Source organism: Octodon degus, unplaced genomic scaffold (assembly GCF_000260255.1).
Source record: "Octodon degus isolate 3935 unplaced genomic scaffold, OctDeg1.0 scaffold00017, whole genome shotgun sequence".
Classification (NCBI taxonomy): Eukaryota; Metazoa; Chordata; class Mammalia; order Rodentia; family Octodontidae; genus Octodon; species Octodon degus.
The window spans coordinates 8,447,981-8,459,081 of NW_004524593.1; the positions used below are offsets into that span (position 1 = coordinate 8,447,981).

Below are 11,101 nucleotides of genomic sequence, written 5' to 3' on the forward strand. Positions count from 1 at the left end.
AACCACAGCAACCTGAGACTGCTTTGTTGAGGCAGCCACTTAAAGAACTGAGCTAAGGGGCAGGCCCCCTGTTCTCTTCTGTGTGTGTGTGTGTGTGTGTGTGTGTGTGTGTGTGTGTGTGTGTCAGAACTGGGGATTGAACTCAGGCCCTTGCGCTTGCCAGGGAAGTGCTTATTCCACTGAGCCATCTCCCCAGCCCCCTGTTCTCTTCTAATAGTTTGTATTTTTCAGTTTTGTATTTAGGTTTTTGACCCAAAAAGTTAAAATTTACATATCATGTGAAATAATGAAATTTCTTGTTTTAATTGGGAATGTAGTAGAAAAATTGACTATATATTTTCAAAGAATAAATGTTATAATTTTTGAAGAAAAACATGGGTAAGCCAAATAGCTCAGTGGATTACAGTGCCTGCAAACAGGCACAGGGGCCAAGGGTTTGATCCTGGGGCCTGCCAAGCTGGCCCCACCCCTGGGGCATGCTGAGCCGGCAACTGAGACTGGGAATGGGGGCGCACACCTGTAATCCCAGCTCTTGGGAGGCTGTGAAACAGGCGGATCATTACAAGTCCAGTCTAGTAGTGAGACCCTGAACACCCTGTAGACCCTTCCCTAAAAAAATAAAAAAATAAAGAAAGAAAAACATTAAAATATTTAAAATAGACTCTAACCTTCAAAGAAGAGAAATAAAGTTAAACTTCCAGCACAATCAAAGGCAGGGGGAAAAAAGAAGAAAAACAAAGGTGTGGATGTAAACAAAAACATACAGTAAAAGAGCACAAGATCAAATACTGGAAATAAATATATAATGATAATTACAAAACTTATAATTGTATTAAATTTACTTATTTTTCCAGAAGAGTTACACTGGAAACAAAACCAAAATGAGTAAATGAGGGAAAATAATCAACAATAATCTGTTTAAAACACATGGGTCCAAAAAGTTAGAAAGCAGAGGGACAGAGGTTGGCAGTATACTTCAGGGTCCTTGTGCACATCCTTCAAAAAATAAGGGGATAGAAAGATACACTATGTATAAACTGAACAAAAGGAACTTAGGTAGTTACAGTAATATTAGTCAAAACAGATCCTCAGGCTAAAATTATTAGGATTTTTAATGAAATGTATCAACATAATTATAAAAGAAAAATACTCTAAAAGAGAAAGCATTTCCAAATAACACACACTGAACAACACTGCTAACAAATGCTATACAAAGTACTGATAACTATAAGGAAAAGTTAACTTTATCACAATAAAGATTTTGAAATAATAGATAATAGAACAGAGAAAATTTTAAGAATATTAAAAAATTTATTTTAATTCATGGGGGGATACATAAAAACCTACACCAAAAGTTACAAAAATGTATTCTTTTCAAGCAAGCATGGAACACATAAAAACTGACCTACTAGGGCTTGCAAAATAGCACAGCAGACTAAAGCACTGCATAGGCAAGCGCAGGGACTGCAGTTCGATCCCCATCACCACAGGCCATACCAGCCCAGCCCCCAGAGTCCAGGCAAAAGGGTATCCGTCTGTATACCATACCAGGGCTGGGGAAGCTGAAAACAGGAAGACCACTATGAGTCCGAGCTGCACAGTGAAATCCTGTAACAACCGAATACATAAAAAACAACAACAACAACAACAAAACCCTGACCCACTACAAACAATAAAGCATATTTCAATAATGACCAAAAAAGACATATAAGAATATAACTTACAATTTCCCAGTGAAATAAAACTGAAAATAGCTAAATAAATTAATATAATGCTATGAATTTTTAAAAGCACATTCTGAATAAGAGTGCACAAAGATTTCCAACTGAAATCTGAAGTTGGAAAATCTGAAGTTGGAAACTGAAGTTGGAAAATATTTAGAATTGACAACAGGAGCAAGTGTACTATATCACGCTCGTGACCCTAGCACTAGGGAGGCTCAGGCAAGAGGATAGTAAATTTGAAGCCAGGTTGGGTTACACAGTAAGACCCTGTCTCAGAAATAAAACTAAACATGAGAATGAACAACACTAAAAAACTTTTTAAATACTTAGGAAAGAAAAGAAAAGCACAAATAACATGAATTTAAAGAGGGGCAAAACTATGTACACAACAGATTTTAAAGCTAGTAAAAAGATAATTTGAACAACTTCATGACAATGAAATTAAAACTTCACAGAAAACAAGTGATCATTATAGAAAAGAATATAACTTACAAAAACTGATTCAGGAAAGCAACAACAACAACAAAAATCAACCAGGCCAGTAACGGTTAAAGATTTTGAAACAATAGTATAAAAATCTACCTGAAAATAAAACCTCACAAAGGTTATAGTGATTTTAAAATTCTATTACTTAAGAAACAGATAACCACTATTTGAGCCAAATGGGTAAGGAAAAAAAACCCAGAGATCTCTTGCTCATTTAGTAAGACTAAAACTATCTATATACAAAAATCAGCAAAAATAATTTCAGAAAAAAACATTTTAATCTTAGACATGATCAATTTTATATAGGAATGCCAGGTAATAATCTATTATAAAATATTAGTAGAATGAATCTTCCAATCTGTTAAAATATGTGAATGCAAAATTATGACGAACTTATGGTCATTCAAACAACGGATAACTTAAAACCAGAAAATCTTCATCATTTACCAGATTAACAGATGAAAAGAAAAAAAACCTAACATCTCAGTCATGCAAAAGAACCAGTTGCTTACATCACCACCACAACAAACTCTTGGTAATCAGAAATGAAAGGCAATTCCCTAATCTAATTTGGAACTATAGAAAACACCACCATACAGTCAAACACAAGACAAAGAGGCTGCTTATCATCACAGTGATTAAATAATGCAATTAAAGGCTGTAACTGTGTAAGGGGGAAACTATCATATATGAAAACTGAAGGAAAACACCCAAAGCTGGTCATTATTTGTGGATAACTGTCCTCAGATAATCCCAAATAATCTACAATTATTTGAACTAATAAAAATTTAGCAAGATTTCTAGTCAGGACAAACACAGAAAACTAATAGTGGCAGCTAAAAAAAGGGCAACAAGCAACTTAAGAAAACGAAAACAACTTTAACATATAATAAAAGAATTCATAGGTGCCTAGAAATACATCTAACATAAGACAGTGGATTAAACCAACATTATAGTATTTTATAACAGACATACAAGAAAACCTAAAATGATAGAGGAAGACTACACATGGAGAGGAATATTCCATGTTATAAACATAAATTTGTCCAAAATTAATCTCTAAATTCCGTATAGGGCTACAAGCTTGTGTTCATGAAATTTTGTTTGTATGTGTATAAAGGCATGACTACAAACTGGTAAGTAAATTCTAACAATCCTATGGAAAAACAAAGGGCCAAAATAGCCAAGACTGGAGCCAGATATGGTGGCACATGCCTGTATTTCCAGCATTCAGGAGGCTGAGACAAGAGGATCACCAGGAGCTTAAGGCCAGCATGGATAACAAACGGAGTTCAAGACCAGTCCCAGGGCCAGGGAGATAGCTCAGTAGAATAAGTGCTTGCCTGGCAAGTGCAAGGGCCTGAGTTCAATCCCTGGTTCCACAAAAAAAAAAAAAAAAAAGACCAGCCCAAACCACACAGAGAGACCCTGTCTCAAAACACAAAAACAAAACAGCCAAGACAATTTTAGAGGAAGATTATAATATGCTTTTCTCCACCAGAAATTAACTTCCTCCAAAGGTAAACTGTTTAAAATGAAGAGTCAAAAAGCATTTTGAAACTTCATTTGGAAAGTCACAGACTTTGACAAAAAGGAACTGTTATGTAATAAATAATTATTTACACATAATCCTAGCATTCCTAAACACAAGAATAAATAGAACAACCTAAAAGCTTCCAAAGATGGCACAGAAAGATTATCATAGAAGAACTGAAAGTCAAAATGGCATCAAATTCTCAAAAACAATACTCTAAGTAAAAAGACAATATAAGAATATTTAAATTGTTTTCAAATTTTATTTTGAAGAGTAAAAACAAAGACAGAAACAGGGTAACATACAACAATACATATGTTACAGATGTCAAAACAAAAATAGCTAATTAACAATGGTTGTTATATTATCTATTTTTAATCATCAAATCTGTTGCTCAGATTAACAGATATACAAGATTGGACAGCTACTTGAGTATTACCTTTTGCTTTCAAGAAACCTTATATTTTTTTCTTGTCTGTTGTTCTTTTTTTTTTTTTTTTACTTAAAAAAAATTATTTTAGGGCCAGCGTGATAGCTCAGTGGACTAAGCACCTGCTTAGGCAAGTGCAAGGACTGGGGATTCAATCCCTGGTACCACATGATGTGCCAGCCCCACCCCTGGGCACGCTGAGCCTGCAACTGAGTCCAGGCATGGTTGCACACACCTATAATCACAGCACTGGGGAGGCTGAAAACAGGAGGATCACTATGAGTGCAAGCTGCATAGTCAGACCCTGTACCAAATACATTTAAAAAAATATTTTAATGAGTATAATAATTGATAAGACATTAGAAATCGTACACATTTAGAAGACCAAGATGAGAGGTAGTTACGCATGATTTTTGTATTACACATTGCCGTCCTCAACGTAGTTGCTTAGATCACAGATATCAGCATATCTGGTGGAAATTATTAGTACAATTATCTCAGTCATCCTGTATATATACTTATATGCTTTTCCTTTTCCTATCTTTTCTCATTAGTCTCATCTTCATTGTTCAATCTTTCAGTTCAGTTTCTTTCTGTTTTACTTTATCTATTATACCTTTCAGGTTTTATTTCTTCTTTCAGGTTTTCACACTAGGAAGACAACATGGTATTTACACGTGGGTATGATTTATTTCAATTATGAGTATAGCCTCTAGTTGCAACCACTTCCATATAAAGGTTTTGAGTTTTTCTTTATAGCTGAGTAATACTCCATTGTATAAAAATACCATATCTTTTTTATCCATTCCTCAGGTAATGGGCATTTTGGTTGTTTACAAGATTTGGCTATGACAAGTTCTGCTGTTATAAACACGAGTGCACATATATCACTACGGTATGATGTTTTCAGTTCTTTTGGGAAAACACCCAGAAGGGAAATAGCTGTATCAAATACAGTCCTAGTTTTCTGAGGAGTGTCCACACTGATTCCCATAGTGGTTGTTCCAGTCTACATTCCTACCAGCAGTGGAGAAGGGTTCCTTTTTCACCATAACCTCTCCAACATGTTATTAGTTGATTTCTTTATGATAGCCATTCTTTCTGGGGTGAGATGATATCTCAATGTTGTTCTAATTTGCATTTCTCAAATGGCCAGTGCTGTGGAACATTTTTTCATGTATTTATTTGCCATTTGTATTTCTTCCTCTGAAAAGTATGTATTCATTACAGATGCCCATTTTTGGAATGGGCATTTGTCTGAGTGATTATTGGTTAAGAAGAATATTTAAATTCTAAGGGAAAAATCATTTTAAATCTAAAATATTTTGTATGGGCTGGAGAGATAGCTTGGCAGTCTAAGCACCTGCCTAGCAACCAAAGGACTAAGGTTTGATCCCCAATACCACATGCCATGCCATCTTTAAAACTGGGCATAGTGGCACACCTCTGTAATCCCAGAGCTGAGGAGGCTGAGACAGGAGGATCACTAGTAGTGTGAGTGCAAAGTGAGACCCTGTACCAAATAAATAAACAAATAAACAAACATTTTGTGAAAAATATCAATCCCATGTGAGGGTAGAAATGAATGCAATTTTCAGACATGGAATATTATGAAATATTTACTTCCACTGAAATCTTACTCAAACAACAACTGTAAATGGGTTCTAGAAAACAGGATTCAAAGCTAGAAATAAAACAGTGAATTCCTGGGCTGGCAAGCTGTTCTCAAACAGCCCTACACTAGCCTTATAGCACAGTCCAGAAAGGTCAGGGAAGGGCAAGGCTCTGATACGGGAATCTTTAACAGAAAAGGGAAACTGCTAAATTACTTAATGCTTCATGGAGAGTTTGGGAATAAATTGTTGGGCATCACAGAGAAATCTAAGCAATGCCAAGTGGTCACTTACCCTAGGGAGAACAAAATGCTAAAGCAAGGAAACAATATTAAATTATGTGGGACATTTGTGAATATTTATATCATAAAAATATCTGAACAAGATTTAATGATAGTGTGTCAATTACATTAGAAAGATAAAAGGAAAGTAACCTGGTTGGGCAAGAGGGAATTAAGAAGCCTCAATCTCTGATAGGAATTTAAAAGAATCTAAAAGTAAGTAATCATAAGACAGCAGCACAAATAATGATAATATGGAATATTTAAGCAAATGAAATTCCAGAAGGTCTGTCTCTTAGAAAAGGTATGTGGAGGTTGAAAAATTAAGGTAAAGGAATAAAAACTTTTTTGTTGTCTTCCTAAAACATGTAGGTATCACTTTGTGTGTGCACACAGGTATGTGTATGTGTATAGTAAAACAAGTGAAAAGAATGTTATATTTCATTGAAATTTTTTTTATATAGACGTTCAACATACATAGCTAAGCCAAGAAAACTATTTTGAAATCACCACTAAGTGTGCTAGGAACAAATTTTAAACATTATCCTACTGTCAAATAAAAGAATGACGAGTATGTGTAATCACTGTGCACCACAAACATGTCAATGTGTAACCATTCTTTACTACAAATATGTACTAATGAAATTTTTTAAAATAAAAAATGAGACCAAGTGTGCCTGCAGACACCTATAATCCTAGCACTTGGGAGGATGAGGCAGGAGGATCACCACAACACGTTCAAGGCTAGCCTGAACTACATAGCAAGACTCTGTCTCAAACAAACAGAATGACTGAGAATTAATAAATGTAACTGGAGGAAACTCAAAGGCAGGAAGAGTACTTACTGCATTCTAGAATGAACAGGTATTTAGAAGGGCAGACATCAAGCTCTAAGAGAGGAGGGGCCCTAGCTTTGAATCCAAGGAGACTTTGTATCATGTAGGACAGGGAAATCACTACCACTTCTATAAAATTCTTCTTCCAGGTGCCAAAGACGCTCTGACTTCACTCTGTATTTTCTCAAATGAGCAAGACCACCATGCTACTCATCTCATGTCATGCCTGGCAATGCTCCTTTCCCACTCTGTGCTGTGTACAGTTATCCTACAGCAATCTAACTCTATATACTTCTCCTCATATACTCCTTGTTTGTGTGACTATTGCCATATCATTACTTTTATGTCACAGACTACATTACATCAGTCTCAGCTACTCTTATCTCATTGCTGGGACAAATAAATACCTGACACCCAATATGAAGGAAAGAAAGGTTTATTTAGCTCACAGTTAATGGAGGTTTCACTTCCGACTCAGCTGGCTCCAAGGCAGAGTGGCACCTGGCACACAGCAGCCATCCATGGCAGAGGCAAAGAGCAAAAGAGCAAAGGAAGCAGCAGCAGCTCCTGCAGCTAGCCAGCCTCTCTCCCCTCCTTACATTGTACTGCACAGTATCTGCCCCAGGGCGCTCACACCCATAATCCCAACACTGGATCAAGAATCAATCACAAACTCCAGAAGTCACCTGCCCAATGACTGCTTGAGTCTTCGAAGGGACATCTAGACACAAATCATATAATAATCTCAACAAACTTTGTTTGTTTTGCAGATCTGAACTCAGGGCCTTAACACCGGGTTTTATCTTTGCAATCCCTTTGCCTCAGCCTCCCAAGGGTGTTATCATTACAGGCATGCACCATCATGCCTGGTACAATCTTCATATTTTATATTTTTTGCATTTAATAGTCAGATGTCTTTTATATGAACCTTTTTAATTTAGCAACTTATTTATCATACTTGATATCCTTTAAACTTAAGCATGCAAATGATATCATTTCCTTTTGTTGGGGACATTCTTTAGCATCCAAAGCCTGCAACAGATTAATTTTCTCATCTTTTTATTAATGGGAAAATACTCTGCCAGACATGGTGGTGTATGCCTGTAATCTTCACACTGGGGAGGCTGAGTCGGGAGGATTCTCACAAGTTTGAGACCAGTGAGTTCAGGACCAGCCTGAATTACATAGTGAGATCCTGTCTCAAACAAAACAAAATCAAACCAAACCAAAAACAAAGGGTGAGGAAGAGAGCTCAGCAGTGTCTGCCTGGCAAGCACAAGGAACAGAGTTCAATCCTTGGTACTGCATGCCATGCTGGCGCAAAACAGCATGGTGGTACATGCCTGTAATACCAGAGCTGGGGAGGCTGAGACAGGAGGAGCACTACGAGTCTGAACTGCACAGTGAGACCCTGTGTCCAATAAATAAATAAATAATAAGTAAGTAAGTAAATAAGTAATTTATAAAAAATTAAAACAAAAACAACAAACTCTTGGATACTATCAGGGTCTACAATAAGCTGTGAGATAGGTTACAACAGTTGTTAAGTGTTATAATGGTGTAAACTGGCTGTCCAGGGCCAAAAGCACAAGGTCTCCTAGCACTTCCTACTCCATCAATCACTGCTTGATCTCTGTGGCAGAATTCCAGTTTCACATGCATCTCTCTGTTTAGAAAAGTTCACATGTACTGCTCAATCTTTGTAAGGCAACCCACATGGAAAGTCAGACTGCGTCTCTACATAATTCCTCCCTCTACAATGCCACTTTCTGCAGATTCCAGCTAACCCAACCTTGGTCTCTTCTAAACTCTGAAGAAACGCTTCACTCTGTTCTAAGTCTAGCTATCTGCAGGAACATTAGTATCTGTCCCAATTCCAGGCAATTACGAGGTACACCTCAAGAGTTCATTTCTGACAAGGATAACACTTATGCTGCTCATTGTTCACTGCTTGAAAACAGATGGCTCAAATATTCTACCCCAACTTAGACTTATTTCACACATAATTGGAAGGCTAATTTGGTTCCAATTATTCCTTTCAATGTGCCCAAAGGCAGAGGTAAACAATCCTTTCTTTGTAAGTATACCTGTATTAGTTAAGCAAAAAAAGGTATAAAACCAATATAAGCTAGAAGGCTTTATGGAAAAAGATTAATTTGTTGAGCACTGTCCCTCAGGGTTACTACATAATTTAAAAAAAAAAAAGTGAGGATGCAGTTGCATTTTCTTTTTTATGTGAGACTTATTTTCTATCCTCTTCTGAAAACTTGTTACCAACTAAAGGAGAAACAAAAAAGGTTCCCAAAACATTAATCTTCAGATCAACTGAAACAGATGAAATGGCTTATGACTTCATAGGAAGGCCTTATGAAAAAGCATGCCCAAATACCTTTATAAAGGAGGTAGAACATAGACAAATGGGTGGCTGGATAGACAGCATAAACAGTTGGCTTCTAAAATAAAGAAAGGAGGAATACACCAAAGGAAATGTCTGTGCATCACATAATTTTGGATTCATCTTTATTTACCGTTCCATCTTCCATCAGCTTCAAACAAGATCCAAAATCTGCTAACCGAATATGTCCATTCATATCCATCAATATATTGTCAGGCTTAATGTCTCTGAAAAAAAAATGCAATTATTAGTTGGGAAAATAATCACTTGCTAAGATATTCTTTTGTTTTCTGAAAATCTCATCTTCTAAAAGTAATACTCAAAGAAAATCTATTGAACTACTTTCTGAGTTCAATTCCTGGATGTGATTCCTACTTAAACTTTAAATGCATTAAATTTCAGTATTCTCCTACAGATAAAAAGGACGGGGGATTCTGGCTAAATCAGTCTTACATATTTCTTTTAGGTTTTGCAAAACTGTGGTGATGGTAGACCTACTTTCTGCACACAGAGAAGAATCATAATTACTTGATAACCACAAAAATACTATTATCTATCTTCTGATATTGGATAGGAACCATGGATTGAACTCAGGCCCTTGTGCTTGCCAGGACAGCACTTATTCTACTGAGCCACCTCCCAGCCTTAAAATATATACTTCTTAGACGTTAATCATAATTCCTTATACATAAATTCTTGAATACTGCAAATCATCAAAACAGAAAGAAACTGCTTCATAAAACTGATTTTGCAACTGCTGAAACAAGTATGTAATAGATTATACCATTTAAACCTTAACCATTTCTAGATATTAAGTCAATGGTTCACAAGAATAATAAATTATACCATATAAGTTTTCATTTTTTTTTTTACACCTCAGTACAAATTTTGGCAAAATATCATATATAAAATAACTTGTAAAGAACATTCTCAGGACTGGACATAGTAGCATAACTACAATACCAACACTCTAGGAGGCCAAGGCAAGAAGATGACAAATTCAAGCACAATCTGAGCAACTCGATGAGACTGTCTCAAAATAAATATAAAAAAGAACTGGGGAGGTAGCAGAGGGCAAAGACTTTGGGTTCAATCTCCAGTAACACAAGGGTGTGGGAAGGTGTGGAGATTCTCAGAGATCCAGCAATGTTCACATGAGCTGAGTACAGCAGCATACACCTCTAGTCCCAGCATTCAGGAGACTGAGGCAGGAAGACTATGAGTTCAAGGCCATCCAAATGTACTGTACTTCTAAAAGAAGAAAAACAATTTTCTACAAATGGTATACATGTCTATGTTTTTCAAAATTTCTATTGCTACGTGGCAAATGAGAGTATGGAAGACTCATGTGAACCCAAATTATATAATTTTAAAGTCCCTCTGCCTCAGTTTTCCCAACTGTAACAGGAGTGTAATACCAGTGCTATTTTGATCACTAGAGCAGTTTCTGCAAGTCATGCATCAGTACAGGCTGCTGCCTGGATTGCTACAAAAAACTTTCTGGGGTGATGAAAACATGTTTGACTAGAACCCACAGATGTATCCAGTGCACTGTCAAAGCTAATCACTGTATATTTAATACCAGAACATGTTACCATAAAATAGTTCAATTTTTAAAATAAGGAGAGTAAAAGTTAAAATTTACTTTTTTTTTTTTTTTTTTTTTAGTACAAGGAATTGAACTGAGGAACCTCTGCATATCAGGCCGGCACTTAAGCTGCAAAGCTATCTCCTTGGCCCAAAATTTACCTTTAAAATATAACAGTGAGGTTTTGACATTTTCATTACATTTCATTTCTTAA

General features: G+C 36.2%; 1 protein-coding gene across 1 annotated transcript in view; it reads right to left on the minus strand.

Moving 5' to 3' along the window:
- Window positions 1-11,101, minus strand: part of Cdc42bpa (CDC42 binding protein kinase alpha) — a 358,545-nt gene that overhangs the window by 178,587 nt on the left and 168,857 nt on the right. Inside the window, exon 6 of the mRNA XM_023710189.1 lies at window positions 9,433-9,526. Within this exon, the coding sequence (XP_023565957.1) occupies window positions 9,433-9,526 (94 nt within the window). The remainder of the gene's footprint in view (window positions 1-9,432; window positions 9,527-11,101) is intronic.